Source organism: Ischnura elegans, chromosome 11 (genome assembly GCF_921293095.1).
Source record: "Ischnura elegans chromosome 11, ioIscEleg1.1, whole genome shotgun sequence".
NCBI classification, from domain to species: Eukaryota; Metazoa; Arthropoda; class Insecta; order Odonata; family Coenagrionidae; genus Ischnura; species Ischnura elegans.
Window position 1 is genome coordinate 8,193,640 of NC_060256.1, and position 19,071 is coordinate 8,212,710.

At 40.1% G+C, this 19,071-nt stretch overlaps 3 protein-coding genes across 3 annotated transcripts; 2 read left to right on the top strand and 1 right to left on the bottom strand.

The window, feature by feature from the left end:
- Positions 1-2,095: 2,095 nt before the first annotated feature.
- Positions 2,096-5,734, top strand: LOC124168056. The gene is made up of 3 exons (XM_046546158.1): positions 2,096-2,617; positions 2,706-2,848; positions 2,925-5,734. Exons 1-3 carry the CDS (start codon positions 2,245-2,247, stop codon positions 3,081-3,083), a joined length of 675 nt encoding a protein of 224 aa, XP_046402114.1. The 5' UTR covers positions 2,096-2,244; the 3' UTR covers positions 3,084-5,734.
- LOC124168400 lies at positions 3,086-4,050 on the top strand. Its single transcript, XM_046546618.1, has 2 exons — positions 3,086-3,132; positions 3,504-4,050. The coding sequence occupies exons 1-2, from the start codon at positions 3,086-3,088 to the stop codon at positions 4,048-4,050; spliced, it is 594 nt and encodes a 197-aa protein (XP_046402574.1).
- A 6,319-nt stretch (positions 5,735-12,053) lies between the features above and the next one.
- On the bottom strand, positions 12,054-14,789 carry LOC124168460 (piggyBac transposable element-derived protein 3-like). Its single transcript, XM_046546720.1, has 2 exons — positions 14,623-14,789; positions 12,054-14,461 (listed from the first exon to the last, which is right to left on the bottom strand). Exon 2 carries the CDS (start codon positions 14,456-14,458, stop codon positions 12,668-12,670), a length of 1,791 nt encoding a protein of 596 aa, XP_046402676.1. The 5' UTR covers positions 14,459-14,461; positions 14,623-14,789; the 3' UTR covers positions 12,054-12,667.
- Between the last annotated feature and the right edge of the window lie 4,282 nt (positions 14,790-19,071).

Below are 19,071 nucleotides of genomic sequence, written 5' to 3' on the forward strand. Positions count from 1 at the left end.
AAACTGAATTACATCATTTTTAATATTTTTAAATTTTATTATTTCATTACATCAGGCAATCATGCTACACATTACACAAGACAATATATTCTGTATGTGTTTACTACATGTATATCAAATACACATCAAAACAATAATAACAAAGACATGAACGGGAAAAATTTCCTACACTACGTTCTAAACAAACTGCGTTTAAATAGAATCAGACAAATGTACATGCCAAACTAAAATATAGGAAAAAAATATTTAGCATTTTTGAAAGTTTTATGTTTTTTTGGTATTTTGTTGTTTTTAAAATGAAACTACATCTACTCACTACTTGGGTAATAAATCAAATCCCGCATTGGGGGATCAGGAAAAGCATTCTGCACTGCCTTTTAAGCATATTGCTTTCTTATTGAATCAGATAAATGAACATGCAAAACTAAAAAATAGAAAAATATTTAGGAAATTTGAAAATTTTATGTTTTTTTTTTGTTTTTTTTTTGCTGTTTTTAAATTGAAACTACATCTACGTCTACCCATTACTTGCGAATTAAATCCTATCGAGCCTTTCGATGTCCCTACTCTACAATCTTCTTGGAGACCAACTCATTCGAGCGAGGTTAAGGTCCCCCTAAAACCTTAACTCGTGATCATCGAAGGCTTTGTATCGCATTCTAACGATTCCAAGTACTCACGGAAGCCTTTCCCTCCGGCATTTCCAAGTCCCTACTCTAAGAATCTTCTTGGAGACCAACTCATTCGGGCGAGGTTAAGGCCTCCCTAAAACCTAGACGCTTTATCATGGAAGCCGTGGGAGGCATTACCGTATTCAAGCAACACTACTCACTACAGGCATCCTCTCCGGCTTTCACATGTCCCTACTCTACAATCGTCTTGGTGACCAACTCACTCGAGCGAGGTTAAGGTCACCCTAGTACCTCGATGTTTAATCATGAAAGGCATTCTCGTATTCCACCAATCATACACAGCTCAGCGCAGCTCATAACCGTGAATGCGGATTGTGAAAACATAGTTGGACGGTCTTCTGTTTCAGACGGTTTCGACGATCTTGCATGTTTTTCCGTTGCACACGTTATTATTGTGTTCTTGAATCTAACAGTTCCTTCATTACAATATTTATTGTGTGGGCATTTCCATTACTTATTCTGCTTTCTGGTACCAATACTTTGACGTCCTTCACTGATCTAACGCGGCCTAGAGCAACATACAATTGACCGTGAGAAAATACATCGCTACGTAAATCGACGCCTACCTTTTCCAGGGTCTGGCCTTGAGACTTATTTATGGTTACTCCATAAGCTACTTTAAGCGGAAATTGCTTTCTGATCATCTCTATTCCTGATTTTGAGACGGGAAATTTAAAAGGTATTCAAGGGATCATTACCGTGTCTGTCGCATATGGAATTCTCGCTTCAATGAATCACCGGGATATTTTTTCCACGATAACTTTCGTCCCGTTAACTAATCGATCTTCAAAGCTGATGTTTCTAATTATTATGGCCACGCAGCCAATATTCAACTCTAGAATGTGACACCCGAGTGGGATATTGCATTGAGAACGTCCGTGTGAATTAGTGTATTATCCATCGCCCCCGCGCACGGTGGTGTGCTATCGGCGCTGCACAGCCGAACAATTTCTCCCGGTAAAATTTCCAATATGAATCTATTTATTTCCGAAATGCTGTGATTAGTGCCCGACAGAATGGCGCGGTTACAGCATAGGGCTGGATTACTTAAAACATCAGCGGGATACACGAAATCAATAAGCTCATTTAATACGACTGTGAAAGAAATCCTATCGAGAGGGATGGCTTGATATTCCCCCATGGGTATGGTTGGGACTCATATCTTCCCCGACAGCAAGAACAAACTGAGTATGACCGATCGTCTCGAGAGCGAAGAATTGAATGAAGTTTTTTTATTATTGTAGGCCATAATGTGGATGATTTAATGGAAGCGTCGATTATGTCGGCCTTTGACCCATCGGGTATAATAGGCGGTATTTGTCTGAAGTCACCGGCTAGCACTATAACTTTCCCCCCGAACGCCGCTTCCACCTGACAAATATTGGCGACTCAAATCACCACTAGCGGCGCTAGTGTCGGTGACGTAATTTTACAATATGGCGGACACACTGGTGATAAAGTGCATTGCTTGAACAGGTAGCGAGGAGCTCTTCTTTTGATGTTGTGATATTTTATCCGTTTTCTTTCGTGTATATCCATCGAATGGGTAAGTATGCAATCTTCACGTCCATCTACTATGGGTCTTCCGTATTTGGTACCCTTTTTCACTCAACATAAGTCGTTTTTCAACTCCTCAAGGGCCATGGAAAACATGGACGAGGCACAGTTCTCGCCGAGGAAAACAACGACGAGGATGAACTGTTGCGTTCCTCAGTGCTCTTCGGTGGCTTGTTTGAATCCTGAGCTCCGGTTCCACTCATTTCCTTCGGAGGGTGAATTTGTTTTCGTTGAAAATAAATTTAATGTAAGGGAAAAGTGTGATCGAAGGAAGGCATGGTCGCGGATTTTGAGAATCGGGAAGCCGATCTCAAAGAATATGTTCGTGTGTTCGCGGCACTTCTTAAAATCTGATTATATTTTACCAGGTAAGAACATGAAATTCATAATGTTTTCAAACGAAAGCTAATCGCTCATTCGACGTAATAACCGAATCTCTATGGTCGTGGTCGGCAGATATTCCGGCAAAAATCAGGTATTTGAAACGCACAGCCGTGCCTTCCCTCAACTTACCAATTTCATCCACCGATAAGTGGAAGGAATGGCAAGGTGGAGATAATACGAAGAGGTACCGTCAACGTGGAGCAATTGAGAAGAAGGTAAGTTAAATGTAAATTTGTCTAATATTTGTAGTCGTATTACCTAATAACTGACCGGTTTATTTTGCCGTATTAGGTTTCATTGTGCGACACTGACGAGGAGAGTGATGGCTTTACTGTCCGAATTGAGCCTGAAGTGCTGGTGGAACAGCAGGAAACACCTCAAGACTGCAGCAGAGATATTGTTGCTGCAGAGACATTGATTCGTCTTGCAGAGAGCAGTTCGCCACAGTAAAGATGCGTGGAAACACAGTGCTCGGTGGTGAAAAGAGACTGGATGCCAGGTGAGCAGTGGGGATTTTCAGGCATCCTTTGTCGACGTTATAAATACAAGGAAAAGGCTTATAACCTTTACTGGTTTGGACATTTTTGAAAAGTTAGTGACTTTTTCGTTAATCCTAACGGAACTATTTCCAAGGAGTGGCAGGAACATCCTAACTTCTAGGGCGAAAGTGGTTATAGCCTTAATGAAATTGAAATTAAACTGGTCATTTTCAGTACTGGCCACACACTTTTCTGTGACTCCCACCACTTGCAAAAATATCTTTGCTCAGTTCATAAAGGGGATGGCACCGGTTATGAACACTTTCATTGTATGGCCTACGAAAGAAGAAATTTTGAAAAACATCCCTAAATGCTTCGAAAATTTTAACAGAGTGAGAGCCGTTTTGGACTGCACTGAGATCCGCATCAGCAAGTTCAAGTGCCTCAAATGTAGGATCCTCTCCTATTCCCACTACAAGGGTGGGCACACTCTGAAATATATGGTTGCGGTAACACCAGCAGGATTGATCAGTTACATTAGTGCTGGGTATGGTGGACGGGCATCCGACAAGAAAATCTTTGAAGAAAGTCGCGTTTTAAACATGTTAGAGCCATACCTTCATGACATAATGGTTGATAAAGGTTTTCTGATAAAACAAAGTTGCCAAGATAACTGTATTGGTGTTATTCATCCTCCATTCCTGAGGAAAAACACAGCATTTTCAAAGGCTGATGCTTTAGCGACTTCAAGCATTGCCAAAGCAAGGGTGCATGTGGAGAGAGTCATCGAGAGGATTAAGAAATTCAAAATACTATCAGAAACACTGCCATCAACTCTCTTACCTCTGGCTGATGAGATCATGGTCATTGCATGTGGGCTGACTAATTTAGCAAATCCAGTGTTGGCTGGTGACAAGTTCATAGATAGTCACTGGTGACAATGTGGTTAGTCATATTTTCTTTGCCCTCCCTAGGAGTGTCATGGAATTCCTGTCTAGGGACTCTTCATTGAGCGGACATGGATGTTCATAGTGTTTCATGTATTTAATGTCATGTTCTCCACTGGTGCCCTCCCAAGGGGTGTCATGGCATTATTGTCTAGGGACTCTTCACTGAGCGGACCGGGATGTTCATAGTGTTTCGTGTATTTAATCTCATGTTCTCCACTTGTGCCCTCCCAAGGGGTGTCATGGCATTACTGTCTAGGGACTTTTCATTGAGCGGACAGGGATGTTCATAGTGTTTCATGTATTTAATGTCATGTTCTCCACTTGTGCCCTCCCAAGGGGTGTCATGGCATTATTGTCTAGGGATTCTTCATTGAGCGGAAAGGGATAGTGAGCCCAATAGTCCATAGACATGAGTCCAATGTCATTAAGAAAATCATAAACAACCTTGTGTCCCACAATTTTCATTGATAAAATGATTTGCCATCCCATAGCAACTTTAAGTATATCTGGAAATACAATACACCATGTCAATCTCTCATGCCTCCATGACCTTATGATCTAATCCTTCTCTCTATTTCCACAGAGTTATCTGGTAAATTGGCTACTGAAGAGCATCATTGAATATGAAGTGTTTTAGGAGAGGGTCATATTAAGTTGCACCTAAATGGTTCGACATGATTCCAATGTGAATAACTGAATCTTTGACTACCTTGAGGTTATAGGATTGTAATCAGTTACACCTGAATTGTTCGATCTGAGTCCAATGTCATTAACTGAGTCATAGACAACCTTGGGTCCAACAATTTACATTGATAAAATGATTTGCCATCCCATAACAACTGTAAGTATATCTGGAAATACAATTCACCATGTCAATCTCTCATGCCTCCATGACCTTATGATCTAATCCTTCTCTCTATTTCCACAGAGTTATCTGGTAAATTGGCTACTGAAGAGCATCATTGAATATGAAGTGTTTTAGGAGAGGGTCATATTAAGTTGCACCTAAATGGTTCGTCATGATTCCAATGTGAATAACTGAATCTTTGACTACCTTGTGGTTATAGGATTGTAATCAGTTACACCTGAATTGTTCGATCTGAGTCCAATGTCATTAACTGTGGTTTCATGATGAATCATATGCTGGTATGGTTACCATTAGTTAAGGTTATTCAGTAAATGCTGCCCGTTTGCATAACATTAATCTGTTCATCACCTTTTAAGTTATTGAATATAGATATTTAAGCATAATTATTACATGTGTAAGCTATGCTCTAATATGAAAATTTTAAAGATATCTTTCATTACAATTTGTTACCATTGGTTTTGTCATATGCTTTTCTAACTTAATTTTCTTTCTCATTTACACATTTTTCTATCAGATGATTTTATGCCTTCAAAACTCCTCGAAACCTGCTGTTAATGCTGATCGTCTGTGAGCCTTCTCCAATTTTTAAAGCATACTAAAACAGGTTTCTACTGGAAATATTTGGCTGAATTTAAGAATATCATTTCCCCCAATTTCATGGGAATAAATTTTTTTAATGATGGATATTTGTCTTGTGACGTTGTAGATATGTTGTTTGAGGAATGTTTGTCAAAATTTACTTCATGATTATAGATTGTTGTTACCTGAAAATGTTAGCCTAGCAACCGTATTACAATAAATGTTATGCTGTGAAATACTGATTTTATCTTTCCTGAAACAACCCTATCAGTAGTTGTAGGAAGAATATGTCCGCGGTGAAAATTATACAGCAAATAACTTTTATAAATCGACCACTTTCAGCTTGTCCGGTCTCTAATTGCCAAACAGTAATTCCCCACTTATTCACCCTGTTACCACACAGGAAATCGTCGAAAATGGTAAGTCCCTCCAAAATAAATAAACATAATTCCATTTAAAAGTAATCAAGTATTCTATTCCTTATACCTTTTCTGTAGCTACTTATTGCTTGTTTTCTGAAATGAAGATGCGACAATTACTTGTTCTCATTAGGTCATGCACAAGTCAATAATTTTGGAATAAGTCTACCACAGATGCAGTTAGTTCTTTAATTACACTTAAAACTGGTGAAAAAACAGGTTAATAGGAATGTTAATATTATGAAATTTCATCTTCACTGATGTCTTCCACCATGTTGTCACACCTGAAAGTAAGAATTTTTATGGTGAGGTCATAAATTATTAAAAGTGCTCAACAAAAACTTACTAACTGCACAATCAATCTTAGATTTGGAATGAGTAGTAATCAATCTCCTTCTGTAGCAGTCTCCAAAGAAAAAGCCAAAATGTTCTCACATAACTACATATAAAATTTGGAACTGGTTTGCTAATTGCTCAATCAATCTTGGATTTGTAATGAGTAGTAATCCATTTCCTTTTGTAGCAGTCTCCAAAGAAAATGCCAAAATGTTCTCACATAACTACATATAAAATTTGGAACTGGTTTTTGTTGAAACTTATTTTTCTGTCCCTGTCAGCACATTTAATCCTAGTCATTAATGATTTCTTAGCAAAATTATACATCGGTAGATGAACATACTCTAATGGGTTACATTCATTTGAAAGTTTAACTTACATCATTGCATTGCTTGGTCCTTCTTCGACAATGCCTGTGGTATCCCTCAGCCTTCCTGCCCTGAAAATCATAGGCATCTTAATACATAAAAGTCATGACTGTTAAGCATCATAAATACAGGAGGAAAATGATATTTAGTCAAAAAATTATCAGCTACATGAAGTAATCACTTACTTATGCATCTGTAATGCAGACCCAGGACTTGCCCTAAGGAGCATTCCATGGGCCCTTTTGAGTACATTTGTGCTTGCCGATGGTGCAGGGATGCAGCTTACCTGCTTTACACAGCAAAAAGACTTCATCCTCTTCGCCTCGTACTCCAGCTTCAGGTTTTTCTTTCTCTCTCCTGCCCAGATGCACCTTAAGTCCGTCGAGGACAACTCCTCCAGGTCGTTTATGTCATTTCTGCCGGGAGGATAAATGATAACACTGAATGAAATTGAAATTTTGACTTCAGGAAAAAACTATGCGTATTATTTTACCACACAGTCACACGGCTATCATGAAACTATGATTTGTTTAGCAAAAGAAGATTGAACAGAAACTAGTTGAAAATAAAATTTCTAGGCCAGATGGATGGATGGGTTTTAAATGTAACCCATGCCCAGAAATCGAACCGTTCCTGAACTCGCACGTTAAACACTCCAAATTACGGTAATTATAATGTACATACATTTATACTCACAAAATTAGATACCATAAAACTGCTCCGATGTGTTTACATTTTTCGGACATCCCAGCTTTGCAGCTGCACGTCTATTCGCAATTTTTACATCCAAGTCGTCAGTTACTTTCAGCTCTCCAGTTATTTGTAGAGGCGACTTAGTAATTCCACTTGTTTGCAGAACTAAAGCGAAAATGGACACACCATCTTCCTTCTTTCCCTTAGCGCCGACAAGTACAACCAGGCCGGCTTTCAGAACACATTCTCCCTCAATGATGTTTCTTGAGGAAGAATTTCCTCCCAAAAACTCGGCCATGACGCCGAACGACACAGTCACACGGCTATCATGAAACTATGATTTGTTTAGCAAAAGAAGATTGAACAGAAACTAGTTGAAAATAAAATTTCTAGGCCAGATGGATGGATGGGTTTTAAATGTAACCCATGCCCAGAAATCGAACCGTTCCTGAACTCGCACGTTAAACACTCCAAATTACGGTAATTATAATTACATACATTTATACTCACAAAATTAGATACCATAAAACTGCTCCGATGTGTTTACATTTTTCGGACATCCCAGCTTTGCAGCTGCACGTCTATTCGCAATTTTTACATCCAAGTCGTCAGTTACTTTCAGCTCTCCAGTTATTTGTAGAGGCGACTTAGTAATTCCACTTGTTTGCAGAACTAAAGCGAAAATGGACACACCATCTTCCTTCTTTCCCTTAGCGCCGACAAGTACAACCAGGCCGGATTTCAGAACACATTCTCCCTCAATGATGTTTCTTGAGGAAGAATTTCCTCCCAAAAACTCGGCCATGACGCCGAACGACAAAGTGAGCTTGCCACTCATTTTCCTCTAAAATATCGGCAGAGTAGAAAGGGAAGTTTACAAGAAAAGGAAGAAGAAATAATAAATGAAATAAAGGTTTTGATGAAGAAATCACTAATGCAAGGGATGCTGGTGAAGTTGGTAATAGTGAGAGGCTGAGCTGTGAGAATTATCAGTCACGAAGACAAAATAAAGTAGTTTTGGAGGAATCAGAAAAAATGCGTGATAAACGAAGAATCCATTGAACCGGGATGAATCTAAAAGCAAGAAAGAAGCAAGAAAATCGTAAGAAGGTAACAGGCGTGAGATATTAGCACGAGGCAGCAACGCAGCTAGAATTCCGCGTATGAATCACACGTGAACCTTACTCCGCCCCTTCACTTAGTCACCACCGCGCTGCTTAGTTTTTTCGCCGGTAGTTGGCGTCTGCCGGGCTGGAATCGCGAATCCCTCAATGATCGGTCCAGGATTTGTATTGTGTTCTAATGTGACATGGGTGCCTCATCCCAAATGATTAACGAAGCCCTACGTATTAGCTCGGCCCTCTGGCTCCCTCCGGTAATGCCACACGGCGCATTTGGGTCGTCTGTTTCTAGCGGAAGTTGAAACATTGAGTGCGCGGTGATCCCCCCCTCGTGATTCAGGGCTGCTATTCCTGTAGAGGCTGTGCATAAAACAATGGCGCCCTCTGCACGCATCCTAGCCGTCAGGTGATTTAGAACTACGGTTTTCCCCGTCCCGCTTTGCCCATCGATAAAAAATACCCTTTCCCTCATCTGACCATCCCTAACAGCGGCGATAATGGTATCGACTACGCTAAGCTGTTCCTCCGTCAGCTTGGGACGCCACTCCTCAACTGCCCTGGCGGCGTCTTCGGGATTCCAGCGAATCTCTTCTCGACCGAGTTCAGATGTTACGTCTTCGACCTCGGGAAGGCCCATGTCTCGCAAGCATCTTCCGTGAGGACGAAGCATAGGGTCTATGTCGCATAGGGCGTGATGGTAGGCCGCTCTTTCTTCGAAACGTCCCGAATAGTCCTCACTAAGGGGGCCCTTGAATCTCTCCCAAAGAACGGCTGCGGGGGCACCAAACATAATGACGGCGAAGAAGAGTTGACGCAGGCCTCTTCCCGTCTTGAAAACCGCCGCTTCTTCTAGCGCGTGTCCGTATTCGCTCTGTTCGTCGAGCAATCCTCTCGCCATTGCCGCCTCTTGAAATGATCCGTAGGTAACGGCGTCTACGGTGCGCAACTCCTCATAACTCCTACACGGGAATCGGGCCAAGAGCATTCTAAGGAAAAATAATTCCCCCAGCGTGGGGGAGAGCCACCGAAGTCGAGCTACGCAGCTTCCACGCTGTCGCTTACTGAGGAAATGATTCCCATCATCGAAAGGCACGTTCCCGTGCTTAGCGGTGGTATTCACTACGTATTGTTCATAAAAATCTATGAATGTCAACGGAGTGAATTCTCGTTCGTCCGGCCTATTAAAATACAATATTAGTTTCGATTTGCTTTTCTGAAGAGCCTCCCTCTCCTGTCCTGGGCGAAATATCAGTGTCCTGCTGAGGAAGGTGGATAGGTATATTTATTACGGTCGGTTCCCGGTAACTGAAATCATATTCTAGAATACGCCATAAGGCCTCGCAGGCGCTGATGTATCTAAGGTTCGCGTAGTTTTCTACCTCGTCCAGCGATTGGTCCTCTACGATCGCTACTCTCGCGCGGTCTGTTCCCTTGTTAATATATTTGAACAAATATTTCACGACCCGTTGACTCGTAGCCACCTCGAGGTTACAGTGGCATTCCATTAGGAGGAGAACGGTCGGATTATAAGGGACTATCCACTGATCCGTAACGAAACGGTTTCTTCTCATCTCGACGGTCCTATCGCAAGGTCTGCGGTAAAGAATAAAGCCTTTCTGGTCGGCGTGAGTGACTTCGTTTGCCGACCGCGGGTACCGCTTCGAACATTTCCCGGTTTCCCTGTCCATGCACGGTGCATTCGGTTTACTAATGCCACATGGACCGTGAACCATGTGCTGAAGGACCAACGTGTGAAGTCGGCCATTCGCCTCCTCTCTCGGTGGAATGGTGGCCCTAACGAAAGAATCTATCTCAACTGATTGCGTCGGGCCGCCTCCAGCGACGCGAAAAGCGATGTGTGCGTGGGGAAGGCCACGCTTCTGGAACTCTATTACGTAAAGTATATAAATTAACTCTCCAAAAATAACGCCGTTCCTAATACCAGTAAGAAGTTTACGGAGCTTTTCCTGGAATACTCTTACGCATAAATCGGGCCTGTCGACGGAATCCTCACCCGGGTTTAAGCTAGATTTAATTTCGACCCAGGACGGATTACAGGTTACGGTGAGAAAAAAACTGGGTTTTCCTTTCCTCGAAACTATCGCCATTGCATCCATATATCTAACATGCATATAGCGAGGACTGTTTGTAAACGACGACGGCAGGTACACCTTCCCTGGCACTATGTTCCCCTCCGCAGCAATCGTCTCGTCCAGCTCCTGTCTAGAGGCGATTCTCAAAAAGTTACGTTGATGATACTTTACATATTGTAGACGCTCCTCTTCTGCGCGGCACCACATGTCTACAAAGTACTCCTGAGAAAGCCGACGCAAAAACGTGAATCTAGGTTCTGAGAGGAGAAGTTTCATATAGTACTTTACTTGCGTAATTTTACTACCCGTCCTATCGCGCAGGGCGGGTGACCATCCCGGGGTGGCATGCGGGAATATTAAAGGATACTGCAATGCCTCGTATGTCTCACTCAAATAGTGAACCTGATGGGGTCTCGCCTCTCCTTTTTTCCATATAACGACCTGGTGCGGATGATAAGCGAAACTGGTGCTCAAGATACCAGCAATCTCATTCGTGGTGGGTGGATCGCCCAGCACAGGTCCCTCAACGATCCTCGAAGTCTGTTTAAAAACTAAATGCGCCGACTCGGACGCGTGGCGTGGAGGTTGCGTAGATCTCTTATAAGGCGATATACCTCCCCTAGGTATTCCGTCACGTTAATGACCACGTCCTCCCTCAATGCGATTTCCCTGGCTAACCTGAGTCTCTCCTGCGGGTCCTCTACGTATAGTGCCATGTTATTCTTCTCTCCTTTCCAACTTAAATCAAATACCCGGTGGTATATCCTTCCCTGGATCTTTACAAAGGCTACACCTGAGTTAGGATTCTGAAATCAACCACTAACTCCCAAAGCGGAAAAAGCAAATAAATTATTGAAAGCCCGAGTGTTTTTCAAAAAATAATTTTCAGAATAAAAGGGAGCATCAAGACGCGTTAAATTATTTACAATATAATTTCCCCCTCCACAGCACCATTTCTTCCTCTCACTTTCTTCCACGAAGAGCGCGGCCCTACAGAAAGAACAACGGAATGTCCTGTCTGACCTCAAAGACTCAACTTGCAATCTGAGGGACGGTACGTGTTCTAGATCCTCGCTGTGAAGATTTCCTAGGCACAGTATGCTTGACAACGCTGGACCGGCGTACCCTCGTATGAATTTACGGACGCGAGTGTTAACATCTCTATTAAAACGGTTGGCGGCTTCACGGTGTAATTCAGGAGTAGCTTCATTGTACCGGACAACGGCCTGAATGTGAACCTCCGGATTTCTCTCAGTGTAACGTTGTACGGCCTGTCTAGGTACATCAGGGTTTGCCACCTGATAACGCTGTGATGCGCTCCTATGGACTTGTAGGTGGACCTCTGTATATCGTCGAACAGCCTCTCGGTTGACATTAGGGTTATTAGAGGCATATTTCTGGGACGCAATGTTGCGTTGCTGAGACCTAGACAGACTGGAAGTTTTCCGTTTCCCTCTCTTGCCTTTACTCCGCCTACCTCGCTTTTTTGGTGGGTCACCTTAACCCTTTATGGTCAACAATTTTTTTACCCAAGGAAAAAATTTTTTCCTTCCAAATCTTAATCAAGGGAGACCATAGGAAGCACACCTACCCATTTTTTTAACTTTTTTGTCAAAATTGATAAAAATTGAGGTATGTGCCAAATTCGGTACATTGGGCATTCCCGTAACAGTTAGGCTTCAACAGTAAGTAGGCAACCCGTCATACATTTTTAGATTAAAAAGACATAATTCCTCATTAACTGCCTCTTTACAACAATTAGTCTTACTAACAAAACATGGGAATATCCTTGGTCAAATTTTACCTATAATTCATTTCAATGCACAATGTGTAAATCATCAATAACATTATTACAGTCAAATATCAGCTGGCAGCATAATAAGTAATATGTGAGGAGGAAAACGGATATTTTTTCAAAAAGTAAACAACAATGTATCCATAATAATATGCCTGATGGCATTTGATTACTTAGTGAAATAAATTTGGAGAGAGTTACACATCATAATCAAACACTTATTCTAAAATGGATGCACTAATTTCTGTTGTCATTTCAGCAAAATATAAAAATCAATGGGGAAGTATTTGAAGAACTGCAGTAGATGGTTGGTAAAAATAACAATGAACCAAGTTATTTTTCATGAAATTTAATAAAACAATTTGAATTCTTGTTCAAGCACAAGTGTACATCGCATTTAGTACAAAGAAACACAGTTTTCCCTGAACAACCAGGGTTTTTGCACCTCTGCCTGACATCTTTTACCTGTGGCCAATGGCCAACACCATCAACTCGGCAAGTTGTTTCTGGTATTGGATTGGCTGGTCCTCTCTTTCTCTTTGCTTCAAATTTTGCATCCACGCTGTCATGTGATTTCCTGCCCCTCTTTTTCAAAAGAATGTCTTTTCCTCGTTTTGTTAGAGCCTCTGCTATTCTCATCTTGAATTCCAGCAAATCATTTTGCTTTTTCTTGGAAATGCCCAAAGAGTCACAGTCTCTCCGGTAAAGAGACCAACTATTCACCACTGCCAAGTCAACAAAATGAAAAAATAGTCTATGGTAATATTTCCTCGACTTGAGAAATATTCTGTATCTTGACAGATTTGCATCGCATAAATCTACGCCACCCATACAATCATTATACATTTTTACCATTCTGGGACACTGAACTTCAACTTTTCCCTTGCCCTTCTTGTCCCATCGTTGTACAGTTCCCATCGGATGAGCACCACCAAATGTACCCATCAATGTAACTGGTCGGTTATCAAACCACTTCACGACCCTGACACTTACTCCATCCACAGTGGCTTCCTTTTCATCGATTGAGCCCCTGCCTCTTTTCTTCAGTTCCTTGTCAGGCAAAAGATTACACCCTGGAATTCTATTGCATCTAACTGTCCCCAGAGAATATACTCCTTTTTTGTGTAATTCTGTCAGAAGCGCCAACGAGGTGAACCAATTGTCAAAATATAATGTAAAGTTTTTGTTGCTTTCTAAAATTGAAACTAAATTCAGGACAACATTACCACTTGCTCCTATGTCCGTGACACCAGGCAAAGGAGTGATTTTACCTGTGTATAGTTCAAAATTGTGAACTAAACCCTTAGTATCACAGAGCACAAAAATTTTATATCCCCATTTGTATGGTTTTTTTGGGTTGTACTGCTTCAATGTAGACTTCCCCTTGAAGGGTACAATTTGCTCATCTACACACAACACTCCACTTTGGGGAATTGCTTGAAACTTTTTCACCACATGGTCATATATAGGTCTAATTTTAAACAATTTATCATGCAATGGATTGTCCTTTCCAACCATATTTGTGTTGTCATTGAAATGAAGCTTGCTCTTGATATCCTCAAACCTATTTCGTGAAATAACTGATGATACTTCATTAAGTTTTGTGCGTACTCCCCAGTACATTCGAGACCGTGGAAAATTAAAAATTGACATATACATAACACAACCAAGGAATTGCTCAATTTCTTCTGGTGAAACATTTAGAGGTTTATTCACATTGACCTGTAATGCATAGAGGTTGCTCTGTTCCACAATGTGGGTAATAATTTCTCTATCAAATATCTCTAAAAAATAATCAACTGGGGGCTTAACTGATTCTGCAGGATCTATTTGTCCAAGCCATAGGGGACACGTTTTTGGACTGTCAGCACCACAAGTGGCCTTCCAGACTGGCAACCTTTTTATTCCCTTTCTGCCCACAGACTCGACAGGGTGAAGTTCTGGCGTTGTTTCATCTTCAGAAAAACTATCTGAAGCACTTTCGGAGTCATCAGGTGACTCTGATTCCACATCTTCATCGCTTGAGCTTTCACCAGCATGAGGATCATCACTATCCTCCGGTGGTACAATGACATTTTGCACGACTTTCCTCCTCTTTTTCCCATAAAAAAAATCAGGATTCATTATCTGAAATAGGGTACAAATACTATATCTAAAAATGCCAAGAATAAATGTTATAACTAGCCATTTGACTACTCTTTACACTCAATTATATAAATACGACAATATCACGAAGTATATTTATAAAATATTTTATATCAGGTTTCAGAGGCGATTTATTGACTTACATTGCTGTATTGCCGTAACAGCCCAGAGGGACGAATTCGTCACACACTTATTCTTCCTTCAATTTCCAATAATCTGAAACATTAACATGTCACGATTACATATTACAATAATTAAAACCATAAAGAATGCAAAATAAATTTTATAAACACATAAACTTACCTATGAAAGCCAAAAACAAAAAAAAAACACAGCAAGTGAACTTTTTTCCATGTGCTTTGCTTCGACTTATTCCGATCGTCGTCGGAGTTCTACCTTTCCCCGCTTGGTAGCGACACTTACTGCAGCCGGCAGATACGAATGTGCCGAAAACGTCTCAATGGGCTTTTGTGGAATAACTCACTTAGCTACTGATACAAAATGATTCTGGAGGTATGTGCCGAATTCGGCACACCTGACGTTAAAGGGTTAACAAAAAAATTCGAAATTAATAAATATGCGATTAATACCCTACAATATTTAGATTGTTAAAAAAGAATCACAGTATTCTTTGATGAGTTAAAATTTCCCATTACAGAATATGAATTTGTTCGTTTGACGCAAAATGTATTTTTCACCAAAGTGTCAAACTTAACTTCTATGTAAAAAAATAATACGTTAATAATAAAAGCATTAAACAATAGTAAAAACAAATTACCTGATTTTAAGGACTCTGAATCGGCAGCGGAAGAGCCGTCAGAATCTGAAGTAGAAGAGTTACATGGCCGGATAGACCATATCGGTCTGATACCTGATTGAAAGGAGAAGTCTCAGATGTACAGAAAGAGCATAAGATTTTTTTGTCAAAACGAATGAAATAATAATTAAGAGCCTGCTTCAGATATAATCAATGGAATAAAATGCCAAAATACATTTAGAAGAGGTAAGAAAAGAAGTCATGACATTGGGGTAAGCATTAGATCAAACCTCTTGCAAAACTGCGCTTACTGGGACATTCTACCATATGAATTTCAATTGTCACGGAAAAGGAAAGTGATTTGATGAATATTAAATCTCAAGATTGATACTGGATGTATTGTGTGGAAATTGATTTCCAGAAATCGTTTTATACTACGGAAAAAAAGTGATTGAAACATTACGTTTCACAGATGTCAGCAACAGCGCATTACTTCTAGAGACTAAAAGCGCTACTTTCGCATGCCCGCCTGATAAACTCTAAAGTTGCGTAAAATATTTTCGTCAGCATTACAAATAAACACGCTAATATTTATTCTCCTGGTCATAGAAAACAGAAAAAATTCACACAAAATTTGGCCAAAGCCTAGTTTTAAGCTACCTGATGGGCCAGGCTGTGGTGAAGAGGTGACAGAATCTGATTGGAAGTCAGGTGACCGAGTGGTCGAGGATTGCCTGATACCTGAAAAAACAGCACATTGAGAGTAATAGTTTAGAAACATTTTACACTTAAAACATTTTTAACGGAGGATACTCGCAATTTGCGGTCACAAGACAAATTTATAAAATTTCGGCAATATATGCAAATGATCATTATTCATAACTATTAGGCAAGAGGCGGTTACACGAACGCGGAATAACGTCAAAGAGGAGTACTACAAGGTCCTTAATTTCTTTTCACTAACATCCATAAAATTAGCAATTTTAAAACCTGTATTTCATTTTAACGTGAGAGATTGCAGTAGAGGAGGGAAATATCGAGATAAAAAACTATCAACAGAAACTTAAGTTATTTTATATAACATTACACATATGATATCTATACAAAAACATGCTCTTAATTGTTGCGGGATAAATGGCGTCACGAACGCAAATCAAAGTTAGACGGTAGTCGCACCCAGTTTCATTTTATTTGACATTACGAATAAGATATCTATCGTAAAGCATGTACTTAATCGTTACTCGAAAGAGGGCGTCAGGTACGCAAATCTAAGTTAGACGGTAGTCACATCCAGTTTCATTTTATCAAAAACATTACACATAAGATATCTATTGCAAAGCATGTACTTAATCGTTACTCGATAGAGGGCGTCAGGTACGCAAATCAAAGTTAGACGGTAGTCACACCCAGTTTCATTTTATTTAACATTACGAATAAGATATCTATTGTAAAGCATGTTCTTAATTGATACGCAATAGATGGCGCCACCAACGCAAATCTAAGTTAGACGGTAGTCACACCCAGTTTCATTTTAGTTAACATTACAAAGTATATATCTATTATAAAGCATGTTAATAATTATTTTTCGATAGATGGAGTCAAGTACGCAAATCTAAGTTAGATGGTAGTCACATCCAGCTTCATTTTATTAAACATTACACATAAGATATCTATTTTAAACGATGTTTTGAATTGTAACTCGATAGATGGCGTCACGAACGCAAATCAAAGTTAGGGGGTCGTCATACCCAGTTTCATTTTATTTAACATTACAAATAAGATATCAAATTGTAAAGCATGTAGTTAATTCTTACTCGATAGAGGGCGTCAAGTACGCAAATCAAAGTTAGACGGTAGTAACACCCAGTTTCATTTTATTTAGCATTACGAATAAGATAACTATTGCAAAGCATGTTCCTAATTGATACGCGATAGATGGCGCCACCAACGCAAATCTAAGTTAGACGGTAGTCACACCCAGTTTCATTTTATTTGACATTACGAATAAGAAATCTATTGTAAAGCATGTTCTTAATTGATACGCGATAGAGGGCGTCAAGTACGCAAATCAAAGTTAGACGGTAGTCACACGCAGTTTCATTTATTTAACATCACAAATAAGATATCTATTGTAAAGCATGTTCATAATTGATACGCGATAGATGGCGTCACGAACGCAAATCAAAGTTAGACGGTAGTAACACCCAGTTTCATTTTATTTAACATTACGAATAAGATAACTATTGCAAAGCATGTTCCTAATTGTTACTCGATAGATGGCGTCACGAACGCAAATCTAAGTCAGACAGCCACATCCAGTTTCATTTTTTTTAACATCACAAATAAGATATCTATTATAAAGCATCTTCTTAGTTGTTACTCGATAGATGGCGTCACGAACGCACCGGAATACGCGTATTAATTGAGAGTTTAACATTAAGAGCATAATTATTCATCAGAATTATATAAAAAGCCACGGAAGGTTTTTTTCTCAATTCGTTCTATTGGTATACGCATATAAATTAACGGTATTGAGCTAAACTGAAATAAACTTTATTATAACGATGATTGATTTGTTAAATATCTGCTCGCATTATAGCACCGATACTAATAAACACGCATTCTCGTAACACTCGCTTTTCTAGCTTTCCAGCACACTAAACTTAAAACATAAAATTAACCAAGCTTTTAAGTTAGTAGAAGGATAAATATCTCACCGGATGGTCCCGGCTGTGGAGATCGTGACCACATGGTGTCGCGTCCACACTGGCCTCGACCTCGGAGATGGACGGTTGATAATCACCAAACAATAATGGATTGTGAATTCTCAAGAACGGAATAGGAAATACCCTCTCAAGAAGTTCGCTGGACAAACAGTTACAGCACGTTACTCTTTGACAGCGAAAATGAAAGTGCGACGACAATGCGTAGAGAGAAGCTCAGCTGATCAACTCCCCCTCCCACGACCCACGTTCGAACGCTATTACATTGTACTCGCTCGCTAATTAAAAACTTCTGACCCTCACTTACCGGCGCGGCTTCATTCGCTACAATGGGTTTATACAGCCTTCGGAGTGCGAATTAAATTTTAATTTAGAGACTTCTGAATTATTTCCAATGCCACTTAGTCATTAACGCCTAAACATTTCCACCGTCTTCGACAAAGAATCAGCTATGGTGACAATGATGAAAACATATCCCCGTGGATATGGATAATGTTTCAAAGACTCGAAACGGAGTGTAATATCCTTAATTTCGTAAGTTTAAATAACCACGAAAAAATTCAAAGATGGCTCCCCTCTTAACAATTCCTTATTTATCTCTCATCACCATAGCATCAAATCAGCAAAAGAAATCAAAACAATAACAAAGATGCTCATAGACAAATAAAGCGAACAACAAATGAACTCAAAAACATAAAACTAACTAAACATATACAAAAGTGATTCCGCTCATAAAGACACATGCATCGACTTACCTCGACTGCCAACAGCATATTTTGCCATCTGTCCCCTGGTTATTCCACATTACCTATTGAGGTTACCAGGCAAATGCGTTTTGATCTTTTTCTGGGAATAACACCAACGGAAAAGAAATCCCCTTTTACAGGCCTACTATGAAACCGTTAAAAATGTGTTTTACAGGTACCTCAACTCCTCCCGTAAAACAAATAACAGTAGGTGCATTCCATCCTTGTTTAGGTGGATTCCATCTCTCCTTCTCCTTTCTCCACGACCCATCCACCTAAAAATTACGGTTTTTCTTAATGCAGGGGCAATCGCCCGATTAATGAATATTTTTGTAAGAAATTTGTGAGCTTACCGTTCAAAGAACT